Source organism: Mercenaria mercenaria, chromosome 11, assembly GCF_021730395.1.
Source record: "Mercenaria mercenaria strain notata chromosome 11, MADL_Memer_1, whole genome shotgun sequence".
NCBI classification, from domain to species: Eukaryota; Metazoa; Mollusca; class Bivalvia; order Venerida; family Veneridae; genus Mercenaria; species Mercenaria mercenaria.
In genome coordinates this window covers 18,279,063-18,298,828 of record NC_069371.1, presented here as the reverse complement: position 1 = coordinate 18,298,828, position 19,766 = coordinate 18,279,063, and the positions used below count along the sequence as shown (strand labels likewise).

General features: G+C 34.2%; 1 protein-coding gene across 1 annotated transcript in view; it reads left to right on the top strand.

Moving 5' to 3' along the window:
• Positions 1-18,264, top strand: part of LOC123530690 (reversion-inducing cysteine-rich protein with Kazal motifs-like) — a 92,609-nt gene extending 74,345 nt beyond the window's left edge. The window contains exons 14-23 of the mRNA XM_045311442.2: positions 865-1,005; positions 1,480-1,686; positions 3,636-3,749; positions 6,006-6,174; positions 7,674-7,738; positions 8,216-8,340; positions 9,051-9,192; positions 11,110-11,217; positions 13,460-13,665; positions 14,130-18,264. Coding sequence (XP_045167377.2) covers positions 865-1,005; positions 1,480-1,686; positions 3,636-3,749; positions 6,006-6,174; positions 7,674-7,738; positions 8,216-8,340; positions 9,051-9,192; positions 11,110-11,217; positions 13,460-13,665; positions 14,130-14,354 — 1,502 coding nt within the window. The 3' untranslated portion in view covers positions 14,355-18,264. The remainder of the gene's footprint in view (positions 1-864; positions 1,006-1,479; positions 1,687-3,635; positions 3,750-6,005; positions 6,175-7,673; positions 7,739-8,215; positions 8,341-9,050; positions 9,193-11,109; positions 11,218-13,459; positions 13,666-14,129) is intronic.
• The last annotated feature ends 1,502 nt before the right edge of the window (positions 18,265-19,766 follow it).

Below are 19,766 nucleotides of genomic sequence, written 5' to 3'. Positions count from 1 at the left end.
CCTTGGAGTCCCAAGTTTAACATAGACTTATATAATAGAAAATATTTTTAAAACTCTTCTTGTCTGAAACTCTAAGGCCTAGGCCTTTGAGATTTGGTATGTAGCATTGCCTAGTGGATCTCTAACAAGATTGTTCAAATTATACCCCTGGGGTGAAAAGAGGCCCCACCCTGGGGGTCTCTTATTATATCAGTTATATAGTGAAAAATAATTCAAAAAATTATCAGATCATTTCCTAGACTGTTAAGTTATAATTTTCTGATGACCTTAAGTGATTAGGGGTCACCTGACTGTGACCTTGACCTACTGATGTTCTTTCAAAGAGGCAGCCTTGAAATTTGGATGACATGTACAGTTTTGCACACTGATCTTAAAACTGACTTTCAGTGACCATGAATGTGACCTACTGACCTACTTTCTTAATATTTTAGCATCAGTTTGATATTTGAAACATGTAGCTCATATTAATCAGGTGAGCGATCCAAGGTCATCATGACCCTCTTGTTTTATTCTGCTTTTTATTTTATACTCAGATTGATGACTTGGGGGAGTACTTCCTGTATTGTCTTATGTAGATTTTTTTGTTTTGTGTGACAGTGTGTCTTAACACATTTTTAAGGTCATGTCTTCCAGGTTAAGGTCACTGAGTATTTAATTACAGATTTCATGCTTTGGTAAAATCTTTGCTCAAGTATTTCAGTATTTATGTTATTCATACTAAATACAATTGTTAGCATTTATGATACAGTGTGTCATCCACATATTCAAGGTCAGTTAGTCAAGGTCAGGTGAGTGACCTAGGGCGGTCAAGGCCCAATTGTTTAGTACCCTTACTATATCTATGAATATCTCTATCTGTTTCAGTTGAAAGTCCAGTAAATGGTATACAGTCCGAAGTCACACATCCATGTAAACAGAACAGTTGCAAGCATGATGAAGTTTGTGTCTTATATCGTAGGAAATGTAGACATTCTGCTAAATGCCCTCATTACGTTTGCAGAAAAGGTATGCTTACCCCTAAATACTTGGCTGAAGTCTTACAATACCATTTTGTATATTAATTCTTATTGTTGAACTTAAAGGATTTTACATTATGTCCTAAATGTTTGACATAATATTACACAAAAGTCTCTATACATTTTATAAATGTGTATCACGTTATACAGTTGCTGTGTGTGGTATGAATATGTTGTTACTTTCTATCAGAACCTCTCACTTGCACATTTTGTCTATCGTTTAAGTGCAGCTGAACAGTTGACGAACAAATTTTTCTCCAGTTTTGTTTATTTTTTTCAGCAGTTCTATCAAGAATATAGGAGAAATATAATTTTAAAAAAGGAACAGACTTCTTATTTATCTAGCTCACAAGTTTTCGGTCTACCTGACAGATTAAGTTAATTATACTGTTAAATCTAGTTTCATAAGTTTATATTACATGTTATTATTCCAAAGATGTGGTAATCTTGATTCTGTTTATAGCTTGTAAAATGGGACAAGTTTCAAGGGTAATGGTACCCTACAACAAGGATGTGGTACTACCTGTGGACAAAAATGCGGAGGAAAATTCCAACTCCTGTCGGAGATATAAAGTCTGTCACTGTTCGCACACGGGCCATCTGGGAAACTGTCACGATATACCGTGTGTAAGGAACAACCATTGTGTATTGGACACTGGAGTTATTGATTGTAAGTGTTGCATTTGGAACATGCTCAAACACTGTGATGAGAAACTGAAAACTCATTATTCTGTGGGGGTAGGGAGAGGGGAGGGACTTATTTCCAAATTTTATCTTAATCCACACTTGAATCCATATGCACAAATGAAATTCCCATTTATCTTACCTTTAATATCCAAAAATCTATTTCCGTTAAAATAGCCAGTTTGGCTCAAGCCTAAAATTATATGCTAGTGTTTTTAAATGATTTCACAGTATACCATTTATAAGAAATACTTGACATTAGGGTTATAACTTATAAACTTTACTTGTTGTTCTGACTGAAGGCTTAGCTTGACATGTGGCTACAGGTTCATCACAGAAAACTGGGCGTTTTGTTTGATGGGAGAAAAATATTTCCCCTGTCCATATAGCCCAGAATGCAGATCTATTGGGTCATGAGTTTGATCAATCTGATGATTTGATAAAAGATGTCGTGTCTGAATTAAATCATTTGCGCTCCACCACAGATTCATGTGGAGAAGCTGGTGTGTACATGTGTAGAACTACGGAATCCAGATATATGAAAACACCGGACTAGAAACAAAGAACTATGTTACTTCAGCTGACACATATATTGGAGGATTTTAAACAATGAACTTGAGTTTCAGGGGCTGACTTTGATCACATGATACATTTATTGTAATGTGTGCGGGATATTTGTCTATTCTTCGCTTGATACATTTCTGAAAACATTTTGAAAAGCCACACCATGAGAAAACCAACATAGTCCATTTGCGACCAGCATTGATCCAGACCAGCTGCGCATCCGGTCAGGATCCATGCTGTTCGCTAACAGTTTCTCTAATTGCAATAGGCTTTGAAAGCGAACAGCATGGATCCTGACCAGACTGCGCAGATGCGCAGGCTGGTCTGGATCCATGCTGGTCGCAAATGCACTATGTTGGTTTTCTAATGGTGCAGCTCATTTGTAGTCTCCAGAAGCTGATGTTTTACAAAGCTGAAACAAAAGTTAAAAGTTTGGGTTTTTGTTGTGTGCTAGTTTCTAAACAGAGAATGAAAATGAAGGTAGAATTAATGCATCTGTTTATTTCTTATAGACCGGATTTATTATGAAAACATTCATAAAATATGAGACCTCTAGTTGTAGTTGTGGTGTATGACCTAAACTTCCATGATTTATCCAACAGTGCAATAATTTTATGATGAAAATGATACCCGATAGTCATGGATAGATCTGTGTTGTGATTACAAAGCTGTTGCAATGATATTAAGAAATTAAGGAATTATAGATGATGCTGGAGAGCACAGCAAACCATAACTATTTGAATCCCCTTGTGTTTGTGTAATTTCACCAGTTGCTGGTTGCATATCTGTGTACTGTAAACGCACATATTTTCGCGGGGTCAAAATTTCACGAATTTGAAATTTTGAGTATGTTGCGAGGTTTAATATTCACGAAATTGTGTAAATGGTATCTTGCTTGAATTAGAATTATACTAATGGTGAATATTTACGCAAGGATTCATTTTCGCGAGATGTAGGGCATCGCGAATATAGCGAAAATTAAACCCTCGCGAAAATTTCTGCTTTTACAGTAACATATTTGCAACCATTTTGTGAACTCGAGAATCAAACTTGCATTGTCATACCAGTAGTTGCCATTTTATAATCCAAGACTTATAAAGTTTGTTTGTATTATAAACTGAATTAACACTTATTAATTGTATAATATAAATGTTAATTCTGATTATGAAATGAATATAGGAAGTGTAACATATAAACAGTTGTACTGAGTCAGGTATAATAAAATCAGTTGATATGCTTTAATTAGTCAGTTTAATGTCAGAACTTAATATATTATCTTGGGTTAAGGTATTCTTTCTTGTAATTGTTAGGTAATAGGGGTTACATAGGTATTTCAAACTGATGAGTCATTGTTTGTTGTGCTATTTTCAGCTGGAGAACATTATACAACTGGTTGCAGTGACTGTGTCTGTCATGGTGGCGAGAAAATATGTTCGCAGAGACAGTGCCCTGCAACTGCTGTAGTCAATCAACTTGAATTTGCAGGTAAATATTAAGTATTGCCCTTACATTAAGGGGTACAGTAGTTTAAAAGTTCACCTGAACTTTGTTCAGGGTGAACTGTTAGTGTAAGTTGATCCTTTGTCATCCATTGCCCAGCGTTAGCATTTTAATATCTGTTATGAATGATTTTCACACTGAAGAGAATTTTGCATTAAAAGATTCAGTGTGTCATGACATAAATGGACAGGTAAGTATCTTTAGGGCCTTTATGGCCATCTTATTTCTGTCAAGTGCCAGGCTGCCTAAGTAGCTCAATAGGTTCAGCAAAAGATTATGAATCCAGAGCTTATTAGTTCTGTCCTTGAGCAAGGGGGAATGTTCTCTAAGAAGTTGTCTGTTACTTACAATCTCTGAACTGAAACAGAATTAAGGACCACTTATTAGGTTAACATAACAGAACTGAAATACGGTTGAAATTGAATGATATTAAACTCTTTGAAACAAACTAATAAAACTTTTTATGCCTGGGAGGCATATTAGTTTTCAACTGTTCGTCTGTTCATTCGTTAGTTCGTTTGTTCGTTTGTCACAACGTTAACTTTTTGCATGAAGGCACTTTACTCGCGAACCACTGCACCCAGGACCTTCAAACTTCACATGCTGATAGTACCTATTGAGTACACGACCCCTACTGACTTTGGGGCCACCAGGTCAAAGGTCAAGGTCACCAGGTCAAAAGTCAAGGTGCTGCTGTGGCATTTGTCACCATTAGTGACAGCTCTTGTTAAAGGATGTATTTTATAATGTTTATTACCATAAAGTTTTCTCAGCGAATTAGTTATTGCAATGCTAATAAAGCCTGTATTTTAAATGGAAAAGCTGATTTAAACTATCAAATATGCATATACTAATGGGATTGATTCAGTCTACTTTATCACATTATCATTTTTATTTTATGGTTTTGGGGTGGGGGATGTGGGAAAGTTTGCTTTTGAGAATACATTTCTAGAATGCCAAAGTACAAGTGTTTCAACCTTCAGAGTTTAGTCCATGAGCAAGAATATTCCTTGTGCTGATTTGATTGGCAACTCTAGTCATTGGGAAGCATCTGAATCAAATATGTTATTTCTTGTGCAAAATCCAGGAAGTCTGGTTAGGTTAATTTAACTGCCTGGTACAGAATCCAGGAAGACTTGTTAGGTTAATTTAACTGCCAGGTACAGAGTCCAGGAAGACTGGTTAGGTTAGTTTGCCCTCCTTGTGCAGAATCCAGGAAGACTGGTTAATTTAAATGCCTGGTACAAAGTCCAGGAAGACTGGTTAGGTTAATTTGCCCTCCTTGTGCAGAATCCAGGAAGACTGGTTAGGTTAATTTAAATGCCTGGTACAAAGTCCAGGTAGACTGGTTAGGTTAATTTAAATGCCTGGTACAAAGTCCAGGAAGACTGGTTAGGTTAATTTAACTGCCTGGTAAAGAATCCAGGAAACTGGTTAAGTTAATTTGCTCCCCTTTGCACAGAATCCAGAAAGACTGTTTGGTTAACTTAACTGACTGGTTAAAGAATCCAGTAAGACAGGTTAGGTAATTTGCACTCCTCGTACAGAATCCAGAAAGACTGGTTAGGTTAACTTGCCCTCCTTGTACAGAATCCAGAAAGACTGTTTCTTTAACTTAGCTGCCTGGTTAAAGAATCCAAGAGGACAGGTAAGGTTAATTTGCCCTTCTTGTACAGAATCTAGAAAGACTGTTTGGTCAACTTAACTGCCTGGTTAAGAACTGAATCCAGGAGGACAGGTTAGGTTAATTTGCCCTCATACAGAATCCAGGAAGACTGGTAAGGTTAACTTGCCTTCCTTGTACAGAATCTAAGAAGACACTTTAGGTTTTTCGAAAATTTAGAAAGACTGGTGTGGTTGACTTGCCCTCCTTGCATATAATCCAGGAAGACAGTTTAGGTTAGACAAGAATCTAGGAAGAGTGGTTAGGTTGATTTGCTCTTGGTCTAGAATCCAGGAAGACTGGTTAGATTGACTTGCTCTTGGTCAAGAATCCAGGAAGACTGGTTAGGTTGACTTGCCCTCCTTGCGAAGAATCCAGGAAGACTGGTTAGGTTAAATAACCCTCATGGTTGAGAATCCAGGAAGACTTGTTACGTTAACTTACTGTCATTAGCTAAATAATTACTGTTCAAAATGGTGTCAAGTCCATATGTAGCGAACAAACCTTTAAACTTAACCAATAGAGGTTAAGATTATTGTCTTACATGTTTAAAACTTTGTGTATTTTGTTTGTTGCAGATGTACAGAATTGCCAGTGCAGTAGGAAGTACAAGCCTGTTTGTGCTAGTAATGGAAAGACATACCCTAACCAGTGTATATCCAGATGTGCCGGACAGACCCTCTTTAGCCAGGGTCCTTGTAATGTTTACGATCCGTGTGCTAGCAGTCCCTGTGAAACAGGATATAGGTAAATATTTTGACACTGGCACTTTAGGCATATGCTTACACATACTTGGGCAAAGATATCAAAATTATGGTTAATAAGAATGTTTTATGCCCCCGCTTGGAAGGAGCAGGGGTATATTACACCTGTCCATCATGTTGGTCAGTCTGTCAGTCTGTTAGTAGAGCAAAAGGTTTCCATCTAATAACTTGAGAAGCACTTGATCAGAACATTCAAACTTCAAATGATTGGGGTTTTGAAGCAGGTGTCCACTTCAGTTTTTGGGGTTAGCAGGTCAAGGTCACAGGGGCCACAACCTTGAAAACTGTTTCCGCCCAATAACTTGAGAACCATTTGACCCAGAACATTTAAACATGGTAGCATAATTGGGCTTATAAAGCCGATGACCGCTAATATTTTTGGGGTCAGTAGTTCAAAGGCCATCATCACAGGGACCTGATCCTTGAAAACGGTTTCAGCCCCATAATTTGAAAAACCATTAGGCCCAGAACTGTCAAATTAATAGTATGATTAGGCTTATGAAGTAGATGACCCCTATTGTTTTTGGGTTCATTAGGACAAAGGGCAAGGTCACAGGGGCCTAAACCTTGAAAACTGTTTCTGCTCAATAATTTGAGAACCACTGGAATCAGAACCTCAAACTTTAAAGTATGATTTGGTTATGAAGTAGATGAACCCTATCGTTTTTAGGGCCAATGTTCTAGATCATAGGGGCCTAAGTCGTGAAAACAGTTTTGGCTCAGTAACTTGAGAAACACTCGACCAGGAACCTTCAGATTTGAAAGCATGTTTGGGCTTATGTAGAAGATGACCCCTATAGTTTTTGTAGTCAGTAAGTCAAAGGTCAAGGTCATATTCCCCTAAAAGTATTAAGGTTTTCACAGCAGTTGTATAACTAATTTTACAATATCCTGGAATGTGTTTGAGGAAGCTTCAATTAAATAATACCATCACTTATAAAATAAAAATAAACTCTGTATTTTGTTAGATGGAAAAATGAATTATGCTAGAATCTGATGTATTTGTTACATATATCCACACTGCATTCTCATTACTTTGCTTATTTTCCCAGTAGAAATTTGCTAATCTACTAGCATTTAAATGTAATAGAAAAAGTCCATTAACTGATGCTCAAAGATAAAATGCCAGGAGCTCAATTTAGTCAGACTAATTGTGTTATTTATTGCATATTATTCTGAATGTGATAATAGCAACAGTTTTCTTCCTAGAGACTAGTTTACTTTGAAAAATGGAACGCTATATTGTGTGACTTTTTTGACAAATGCAAATTTCTGGTAAAGACTTAACTTTGCTTAGGTTCAGAGTCTGAGCCCAGTGGGCATACTCAATAAATAGACCACAAGACAGTGAATTGAGAGGGTGTGGGTGAATTGAAAGGGTGTAGGTGAATTGAGAGGGTGTGGGTTAGATCCTACAGTTATATGAATGTTCTGATACACTTACAATTTTAATAACATAAAGGAACTTTTTTTTTTTTTCAGTTGCATAGTAAACAGACAGGTGTGCTTTGGCCATGAAAATAGTCCTTGCTTACAGTACAAATGTGGTGAGTACTAGCAAATATAAGTAAGGGATCACAAAATATGATAAAATAAGATACAAATTTAACATTAGTAAAAAAAATATTGTACTAAAATGGGCTGAAATGCACATTGTGTGCAAGATTGAATCCCATAGAGACTTTTGCAGGTAGAAATCTAAGAGATATTCCCGTGCTGAAGAGCCATGCCACTGAAAAAACATCCGACAAGCTAAAAAAACTTAAGCGTTTACAACTTTCAAGTTGTCTCAAATATTAATGGTTGAAACAGGAAAGTTTTGAGAACAGAGCTCTAAAAACATTGTCTTTGGAAAACTGTACATATACCTCTGGAAAAAGTCAAGAAATTATTTATATTTCTGTTGCTATTATAAACTTAACATGAGTCATTATGTGACTTTGTACTAGATTTACATTTTAAAGACAGTTATATTGCTTGTTGAAATTTTGGTTTGTGTAGAGTACTTTGGTTTATGATTTCAGTTGCCATTACGGAGTGTAATAAACATGAGCACGAGCCTGTGTGTGACACGCTTGACATGGAATACACTAATGATTGCTTACTGTTGTCGAAGGGCAAAATTATGAAGTATAGAGGACATTGTCAGGTACTTATTTGCAATAATCTTTTCAAATAAAGGATTTCTTTGTGCAAAATGTCAATTTTATAAGTCTATATGTTATTTTGGATAATTCCAGTCAAACTGCTAGCCAGATTTACATACATGCACTAAAACCCATTTCTTTACATTTTACTTCCTGCTTCTAATATCTAGAACTTTGTTCGTGTAAGGTGCTTTACGTACATACAAAGTGTATTTCCCCGCTTTGTGGAGCTCTTGTATCTTGATAGGGGGGAATCTGTTAATTCATGTCCCAAGAAATAGCCATATTGAACAATACCAAGAAATTTCATGCCCACAGCAGTTGTTTGTTTTACATGTTCTTCACTTTTGCTGAGGGGAAAATGATAAGGATCCTACATACCTGTCTGTGTAGGACAGAGTTTTCCAAACCTGGGGAGGGAGTGAGAATTTGAGCTATAGAAATATTAATATTAAACCAAATCAAATGAATGTCCTGTTTGTGATTGAATTTGCTATTGCCCCTAAGTTTTTCAGTTGCAGCACTACCTGTAAATTCTGAAAAATAAGAGTTTTTTGTACAATCTTTCTGCTTAGTATTTATAACAATTACCCAGGATATAGATAGATAGATTTGAGTTAGGAAGATAGTTAGCAAGTTTGTGATAGCAAAGTTTGAGACATGGTTGTTGATACTGTTGACCATTATATTTTTTCATTTCATATGACTGCAGGTCAGGCAGTGCTCTGATACCGGCAACGTGTGCGGACATGATGGGGAAACATACATTTCAGAATGTGCCGCCCTCGCTGCCAGAATTACCGTAGATTACTCTGGACCTTGCAAAACATTTGGATATTCCTTGGCTACTGCTGGTAAGATTTTCATTCATTTTCAGATTAGTTGTTGTACCTTAAAAATATTGGACAGTTACTTTTTATTGCAAGTTTGTATATAATAGGAAAGTCTGAAGTTTGCAGATACCAGATCCAAATATTGTTAGTTTTGATCATGATTCAGAGATAGTGTATAGTACAGGCTGGACTGTTCCATCATCCATAAGTCTTTTAATTCAAGATTTTATCAACCGTTTGGAAGAAACTGCATAATTGCTAGTTGTTATAAATAACACTATTTGTTTATTAGCTCATCTGATTTTTTGAAAAAAAATGATGAGTTATTGTCATCACTTGAGCGGTTGTCGGCGTCGGCATCGGCGTTGCCTGGTTAAGTTTTATGTTTAGGTCAGGTTTTCTCCTAAACTATCAAAGCTATTGCTTTAAAACTTGGAATACTTGTTCACCATCATAAGCTGACCCTGTATAGCAAGAAACATAACTCCATCTTGCTTTTAGCAAGATTTATGGCCCCTTTTGTACTTAGAAAATATCAGATTTCTTGGTTAAGTTTTATGTTTAGGTCAACTTTTCTCCTAAACTATCAAAGCTATTGCTTTGAAACTTGGAATACTTGTTCACCATCATAAGCAGACCCTGTACATCAAGAAACATAACTCCATCTTGCTTTTTGCAAGATTTATTGCCCCTTTTGGACTTAGAAAATCAGTTTTCTTGGTTAAGTTTTATGTTTAGGTCAGGTTTTCTCCTAAACTATCAAAGCTATTGCTTTAAAACTTGCAACACTTGTTCACCATCATAAGTTGACCCTGTACAGCAAGAAACATAACTCCATCCTGCTTTTTGCAAGATTTATAGCCCCTTTTGGACTTAGAAAATATCAGATTTCTTGGTTTAGTTTTATGTTTAGGTCAACATTTTCTCTTAAACTATCAAAGCTATTGCTTTGAAACTTGCAACACTTGTTGACCATCATAAGCTGACCCTGTACAGCAAGCAACATAACTCCATCCTGCTTTTTGCAATAATTATTGCCCCTTTTGGACTTAGAAAATCATTTTCTTGGTTGAGAATTATGTTTAAGTCAACTTTTCTCATAAACTATCAAAGCTATTGCTTTAAAACTTGCAACAGTTTTTCACCATCATAAGTGGACACTGAACATCAAGAAACATAACTCTATCCTGCTTTTTGCAAGAATGATGGCCCTTTTTAGACTTAGAAAATAATGGGAAGGACAATATTTCTATTACACAAAAAAAATCAGATGAGCGTCAGCACCCGCAAGGCGGTGCTCTTGTTATATATGTATTTTCAATCTCTGTGTATTTACAATAAGACAAGAGACATCATTATTTTTCCATATTGGCAATTTCATATTGGGTAAGTGGCATTTCTTGTGACATCATTTCTGTGTATGTCACCTGGCGAAAATGTTCATTTTGTGGAAGTATTTTCAAGTTCACTTTGGACTAAAGAAAATTATTGTAATATATATGTAATAATTTTAAGTGAATGCTATGCATAGAAAAAAATATTTTTGTATTTTAGAAATACACACTCATTTGTTTGTGGATTGATGTAGGGCTCATAACCTTGCTTACACTTCTTGATACAAATCTTATACCCTACAAATGCTTTGTCAGTTACTCCTAGTTTATCTTTGATTTAATCCTTAACCTGCTAAATTTCAAAATGGACTTAACCATTATTCAATTTTGGCAGTACTACTTATTATTCAAAGGGGTGTTCACTTAGAAATTTACTGACTGAATAGCGAACCCTGCAGACTATGATCAGCCTGCATGAACGTGCAAGCTGATCTTGGTCTGCAGCCAGTAGGTCTGCACTGGCTGCAAAGTCAAAATCTCTTGCCGCCAGTAAGGTTAAGGAATTTGGTAATGTAACAGATTTTTTTAAATTTCAATATTACAGATGGCATGGATCCAACAGAAACATTGTGTAGCAATGTTGAGTGCCCGGCAGTGGTCCCATCAAGTTGTCAAGGGATAATACCCCCCTGGTCATGCTGTCCAATCTGTGGTATGTTGATGACTTGAGACTAGTTATAAGAAAGGTTGCATTTTCATACATGTATGGATACACAATATACGTTTTAATTGCAATAATTGTGTAAGGTGTAACAAGAACATTACGATTTTACATTTTCAAAGCCTTAAATATATAGATTTAAGTGCAACAAGCAACATGATCAAAATTTTTCATACAAATTTCACAAGACTTTAAATGTCATGTTTAGAAATTGACTACATGTATGTGTACACATCATGTTGGAAAACTGACAATATGCAAACATACCATGCCTATATGCATACATGTGTAAGGATACAAATACATGTATGATATTGCAACCTCTCTGTTGTTGCATTTATTTAAGAAATAATTTATAGCAAAACAGTGCTTTATCACTATTTATACACGATGGGTAGTTATACATAGGGCGTAATAATTTCACGAGGGCGCAGCCCGAGTGAAATTATTTCGGACGACGTATAACCGCCCGAGTGTATAAATAGTGATAAAGCACTGTTTTGCTATAAATTATTTCGATTCTAATATGTTCTTTATTGTAAAATTTATATCAAATATGATGGAACAGTTTCTTCGCGCAAGCATGGCGCCAATAGTAGGTATTTGTTAAAACACGCCAGGCCCGGAAACGGTAATATGTCTTGCGGCTGAATTCAGTTCAAGCGAAAATTATTGCGAATTATTCAGCAGTGCGAATAACTAATTCAATATGTGTATAAATTAATCAAAACATTTGTGCAATGTGACATTTCGTTTAAAACATGTTATTAAGTAAAATATTTCATGAAATTTGAAAGGGCTATTTCTTGATGCGTACATGGCGCTATATATCACGTTGACGTGATGTCAACATAACATCGTTGTGATGATTAAAGCATTGTTAGCCATATTAGAATTAAGCCTGTGACATTATTATGCCCCCGGCATCTACTGATGTGGGAGGCATATAGTGATTGTCCTGTCCGTCCGTCCGGGCAACTTAAAAGAAAGAGAGGGCCATCTAATGGTAAAGAGAACAATAGCTTCAATCCGTTAACAATAGATTAAAGGGCCAGGGCCCCCTATTCAAACAAAAGAAAATAACAAAAGAAACGACCCTCTCTTTCATTTCGGCCAGACGTCCGTCTGTCCGTACGAGGTTAACCAAATGGGACCGTTTCGTCTAGCATCAATACCCCTTACTGGAATGACTTGATACTAATGCAGATGTAACCTGTGACCATTCCTCATCTTCAGACATCACCTGACCTCAGTTTGACCTTGACCTTGAACTTGACCATGTTTTGGACTTAGGTTGCTTTGTATCGACAAGGATGCCACCGGGGGCATCAAGTGTTTATTGAACACAGCTCCTTGTTTTCTTAAGACTGTAGCAGCATTTTTTGAAAACAGATAAATTATTAAGGAGATGAATTACTTGAAAAAATTGGAGTATAATTAAGTAATAATATGATTGCAGCTTGACAGTCTGCATTATATTTTGATCATTTTTCTCTCAGTAGAACTTGTTAAAATCACTTTTTCATACCATAAGAATAGAATATAAAAATCTGTAAATAGAGAATTTACTTGCATTATCAGTATATTGTTAATTTTAAGTAAAATGACAATATTTTTTACTACTGTTTGTAGTTTCAATGAATCACCCATCACCCACTTATGGTGTGACCCCTGTCTGTCTGTCTGTCTGTGATATAAATTGAGATCCTGTTATAACTTTAAAAGAACATGGTATTTTTTCATGAAACTTGGTACATTGATAGTTGGCAATATTGAGAATATGCACATTATTATGTTTATGGCAGAAAGTTTGGTTGTTGTTGCTACAAGTATTCAACAAATATGACAAAAATAGGCAAAGTGGGATTTTTTAGTAACTTTAAAAGAGCAAGATTTTTTTTTTCATAAATCTTGGTTCTTGGATAGAATATGCATAATTATCCTTTATTAATATGGCAGCAAAAATGTGGATCACATGCTAACTTAAAAATTAAAAGAGATTTTTTTTTTTAACTTTGTACATAAATGGAAGTTTGAAGTACATGGCTATCGCACATTATTTTATTTTCTATGTTCTTCCATTTATTTGTCCAGTGGCAGTCAATATGATAATTGCTTCTCCTATGCATCCTGTTACTGTATAGTACCATAGAACTTGCTTCTAGAGTGCCGTAATCTGTTTGTGGCACATCTCCATGAAAATACATTCATTCCATTTTGAAATATTTTTCAGCTGCTGAACTACGCATCCTGGTGAGCGAGTCTTTGGCACACATATCTATAAATGTTAAAAAGGGGCCAATAACATTAGATAAGATACTCCATGCGCTGTCACAGATGATATCAGTGTCAGAATGTGATGTCTTTGGTTACCTTGGTTACGATAATGATATTATTGTACTGGTTGCCCCAGTTACAGACAAACCAACGGTTTTGCAGGTACGAAATTTTGTTTCTTACATCTGATTCGTATACAAAATGGAAACTTCATCACGCTCTTGGTCCCTTGACCAGCAAATATCTAAGAAGGACGTCTAGTAATCCATATTTCAAATGAGATATCTGAACTGAAAGCTGACAGCTGGTCAAGCAAGAATTTGGTTCATTATTGGTTTAACATATTTCATATATTAGTTTTGATAGATTCTTTTTTTCTGATAATGCTTTCTGTTTAAATGTCACATATTTGCATGTCATTTAAAAAGATCTGTAAGGTTGCTGTAAGAAGTTATAGAGGGTCTGAATACCTCATTACTAAAATTGGTTGATTTCGGCAACTAAAGAGAATGGATTTCATAGCTTTAGAACACATCTAAAGCAAACCAAGTTAACCAAATAAAAAAATATATGTTGTTACTAGTTTCAACATAACTGTTAATGTTAATTTTTGCTCTCTGTTTCAGGCAACTGCTTGTGCGAAGGAAGCAGAAAGATTTGAATATCTTATAAAATCTAGAAGCCCATCAGTGACTTCAGACTTAATATTGACTCCGTTATTATATGCCAAATTACGAACACATGTGATGACAATGACATCTACTGCGTCAGCATTTTATACTCAGCCATTGTTAGTGACCTTGACACTTCTGTTGATACAGTTTTCTCACAGAATTCTAGGAATTTTGTGATTTGTGATTCACAAATATTTCTGGAGCTGGCAGAATCTCAAGTACACCAAGAATTCAAAGACTGGATTATTACAAGTGTATCCATGGAGAGCATAGGAGAGCAAGCATAATACGGTGATAGGAATTTCAAAGAATGGTAATTTTGTTTTTGGAAAACTTATAATTTATTGATTTTTTTCTTGTAGTTGTAAATAATTTCAGACATGACTTCCCCTCTAGATCTGAAAAAAGTTTGTCAGATTACTCTTAAAGAGATCAAGGTTCATGAATAGAGGGCTTTTTCCAATATTTTTTATTAAAATATTAATTTGAAGTTAAGAAGAGATCAAATCAAATTTTTAAGACATTTTAATGGATTTTTTTGTGAAGTATTGATTTTTGTACACATCTTAGTAAATATAAAACCAAAAGCACTTTAGAAAATGTATTTGAACAACTACTGTATTGACTATGTTAATAAATGCACCGTAAAAGGTTTACAAAAGAACTGATAAATTACATTGAACACACTTCCACTTTTCAGTGTTAGGAGATTGGGTTTGAAAATTGGAGATTTTAGATGACAATATAATGTATATGTAATATTGGTACACTGTTTAAAGAGTCATCAAAATGACCGGAGCAATTAGAAATTTTTCACAAAATTCAATGCTTCACATTAAACAAGCTTTGGTCTAGAGATAGAAAATTGGATGACACAGAGAATCATTTCATCTGAGATTCATATAGAATCTCTTTTTTTTTCAATTAAGTATTTCATAGTATTCATGTGACTGTGATATATTGTTACCATGGTAACTAAGTTGTAGTTGCCCCTGTCAACCATTACCATAGAGAGTAGTTATGCAGCCAAAGTTAGGGCACATTATAGAACTGTGATGAATGAAAGTTACTGTTTGAATCACTAATTCTGTAACAGTGCTTTTTTTTAGTTTTTCTCCCATTTTGCAAAACAAAAGTGGAGTAACGGTAATTTCAGAGATATCCAAAGGTAGTTTTACTACAAGTAGTAGAAACTTTTATTTGTAAAAATGTGTTTTTCATAGTGAAAAGCTGTATCAAGTTTGATAACCATGATTTTTTAAAAACAGAACTTTAAAGATATATTTGTATTTCATTTTAAGTAACTTAAGGCTATTTAGAAAATATTGTGAGGAAAATAAACAAATTTTTACCACCTTCCACATTCATCAGATCGGTGTGCATGTGTTAGTCAAGAATATGCAAAAGATATAGCTTTTAAGAAAACTGTTAAAGACACCTTGAATCATAAATCAGATGCTAAATATGAAGATGCACTTGTCTGTAATACTGAATTATGATCTGAAAATTTTCTCTTTATTTTTCCTAAGACATAAGTTTTGATATAAACTTAAGGATAATTAAATGAGCATGATACTTCACATAATGTAGAGTTTAGAGGGTGTGATAAAATTTATAAATAGAAGTTAACTTCAGATTTTCCATGTTGAGAATGGGTAAGAGGATTGGAGGGGTATTGGACATGTTTTTTTGATATTTTATAGACACCTTAGGAATAAAGTGTAGTATAAACGAGATACAATGTGATAGTATAATATAATATAGGTGCCTTTCACAATTAAGATGATGAAAGATTTCTTTGGGGTAAAAGATATTACTGTCATAAAATATGCATGACATGTCTTTCATATTATTTGTGAATAGTCCATAATCATTTAAATCATTAATAGAACTTAAAAAAAATGTCCTCTTAGCACTTAATAGGACACTTGTTTCAATCAGTTGCATCCTCTTTGTACATTTATTCAAATGCAAATTGAGTAAGAATATTGAAAAAACTTGGTAATTTTTTAGCTAATAGTCACTGTTTTTGAACCAACTAATACCTTTTAAATTAATGGATAATCGTCCTTGAAATATTGGAAAGGGTTTGTTTAGGCATGCTATGTCATGAAGGAGTTGTTTTTTTTCTAGTTTCAATTTGGCCAGTATTATGAAAACTAATATAGAGGAATAAGTTTCTTATAATGTTTAAAATTGACTTGATAGATCTATAAATTTTACAAAAATGGCTTTACTAAGATGATGATTTAAGGAAGAGAATGGTCTGACCCAGGGTTTGAATTTAGCCAGATATTTTTGCATTTTTTTGCAAGTGGCCTTTTTTCTACTCACTAATGAAACAACAATTTGCATTTACAATCTACAACATGTAACTTATTGCTTCTAGGAAACCCCAAAACTCATGTGAAAGGCTGTAACAAATTGGCAAATTGTTTTTCAACTATCATAAATAATTTCTTAGTACAAATTAAAAAGAAAACAGTACTTTCGTTAAACATTGTCAGTATTTTTGTGGAATAGACATATTTTCAAGGCATCAGTCAAATGCAAACATTTGTTGATGATCCCAGCATTCCAAAAATAACAATATACACTGTAACAAGTGCAATTGGTCATAGCAAGAACACTGATGGAGATAGTTGAATAAAAACCCCTGAACTTTTACTTACAAAAAAAATGCATGTTTGCATATTCTCAGCTTGCAGTCTGAAATTATCACCACCATTTTGCAAGTATGCGAGCTTAAATTCAAACCCTGTAAATAGCACATTCTTGATATTCACTACTCATTTTTTGCTAGATTTAAAAATGTCAAAATCTGTTGCATTGTTTGATGATCACTATGGTAATATAAAGAATTTGCTAATACTGTATATAAAGAGCTTAATAGAAAACTGTTTCAAAATATTCTTCATTAAGTGCAAAGAATTTCAAAAGTTTTTCCCATCTAGTATGAATCTATGATGTTAGAATGGGTAATTAGTTTTAAGTTTTAGGACAGTGATATTTACATGTGTTATGATTCTCTTACCTAACAATGGATACCCACCTATATCATGAAATGTAAAAATAAAAGATGAATGATTTTTAATATAGGTTTATTAGAAATTGATAGATTGTCTTTTCACTTTTTTATCAGAAAAAAAGTTTAGATTTTGTAACCATCTTTAAATTTATATAATTATATTGACCATTTTAAGATTGTTTTGCAAAATTAGGTTGTGCTAACTACTTGAGAATTCAGTGCATAGAAACATATGCGTTATCAGCATTATATATGTGTATTTTATATGTGTGTATGTATATTTTATGCTATGACAGCTAGTTTTAAGCTATGTAAACTTTGATCAGCATTGTTGTCTTTATTTTGATAGAGCTGCATGATTATAATTGAGCTGCCCCATGAGAAAACCAACATAGTGCGTTTGCAACCAGCATGGATCCAGACCAGCCTGTGCGGATGCACACAGTCTGATCAGAATCCATGCTGTTCACTTTCAAAGCCTATTGCAGTTGGAGAAATTGTTAGCGAACAGCATGGCCCAATTCTGACCAGACTGCGCGGATGCGCAGGCTGGTCTGGATCCATGCTGGTCGCATACACACTATGTTGGTTTTCTCATGGCGCGGCTCATATCTGTTTGAAGTTTTGTTAGTTACTTTTTGAACAGCGTTGAATTAAATTGTACCTTAATTGAAAAGTAATGATGTGCCAATGAAAATTGCCATCAGCTACAAATGCAATAAACAGTTTTCCTTTTGAATTGCACTAGCATTGTTTCCTATTTGACCTTAGTATTTCAATGGAAATATATGTGTTAGAGCCTTGGTAAATAGAGTACACTAGAATGAACAATACCTTTCCCTTTAATTTAATTTTGCCAACATTGTTCTGGCATTCATCTCGAATATTTAAATGGAAATATGCCTAAGCACCAAGGTGACCGGAACTTGGTTGAATATGTGCCAGTTTATACAGAATAACATGTTTGGCTACATGTCTTCTGCCAGAATTCAAAGTAGTTCCATCTTTTAAATTTCAGTAGTTCTTATTTCATATTCAGAAGACTATAAGTCTGTAAAACTAAGTTCAATTTGGTAGTATATTTGAGAACAAAATTTTTAATGGTTGTTTCCAGCGTAATTGTACAAACATTTTAAGATCAAAAGTGTTAAAGTAAATGATTTGCTGTTTGGAAATTTTTATCCTTACACGTAAAATGACACAAAACTGTCATTAATTATGCATATAGTATAGTATAGCATTTTTTAAATCTTCTGTAAGGTAGTCCTTTTGATAGATGCTTAAATTAAAAACAGTAGCCATTCACTCAGTGAAAAACTGTACTAATAAGCTGAGAGTACAATTATATATCTATTTAATGTTTATTCAAGGAAAATAATATAGAATCTTAAACTGTACTTGAAAATAGTATATCCCATAAGGTTATAGCTTTTTGTCTTAAATTTGTAAATGTTATCGTGCATTTTGTATGTATTTGTGAACTGTAAGTTCTTACTTTTAATTATAAATACAATGTATTTCTCATATTTATATGTACATTTCAATGAGTGTTAAAGCATTATTATGAAAGATGTATTTAATTGTGCCAAAGCTATTGTCATTTTCTCGTTCATATTGAACAAATTTAATAGCTTTCTAGGCGTATAGTTTCACACAAAGTTTAAAAGTTTACTAACGTAGCCTTCGACCACTTCAAATCTGTTCAACTCGTCTTAAGAGAGAACCTCTTTTTTTCAACTCTTAACTTTTTGTGAAAGTGATAATTCTTTTGATATCTGTGTGTGAGTTAGAGATCTTTGTCTTGAACACGGCACATCGTATTATTATGAGGAACATTTGTGCAAGTTATTTTGAAATCCTTCCTTGCATGATGTGTTATCAAGTGAGCATGATTTTCCGATTACACACACTCAAACAGGGATAACACTGTAGAAAACAAAATCATGAAAATAAAACTTCAGGATATATTTACATGGAACTTTTGTTTGCCTACACCGCCTAAGCACATTTTTACCGACATTCAGACATAGACTGTTGATGAAGATGACTTACACATTATAGACTGTACACAGATTAACTTAGGAAATCAGTACATATTGTCTTCTGCTATTCTTTGTGTGAAACTTATGCTTTGAAACTTTCATTTTGAAATTGTGTTTTGAACCATTATATAATTATTGTGCTATGTTTTTTGTGTGTGAATGGAACATTTATGAAATGTTTTTGTGTGTGATTTTGTCAGTTATATTGTCAAAACATATATCTCAGGACTTGTCTAGTCATTTTATTTCATTCATATCTCTTATTTAGAGAAAAACTTGTCATTTGATTTGTGCATTACTGTAAAGCCAAGAATTCAAGAGTTACAAGTGTATTTGAACTGAAATATGATCTTAACTCTACCAAGATTTTCAAGGACAAGGACAGTAACAATTTGAAATGTTTTGACATTTGAACCATTTTTGTCCAATAAAACATTTGTTGTTTAAAGATTGGAAGTATGGAATACATTTAGCATAGTAATTTAAAGTAATTGACTGTCCTCAGCTGAGAAAATGGTC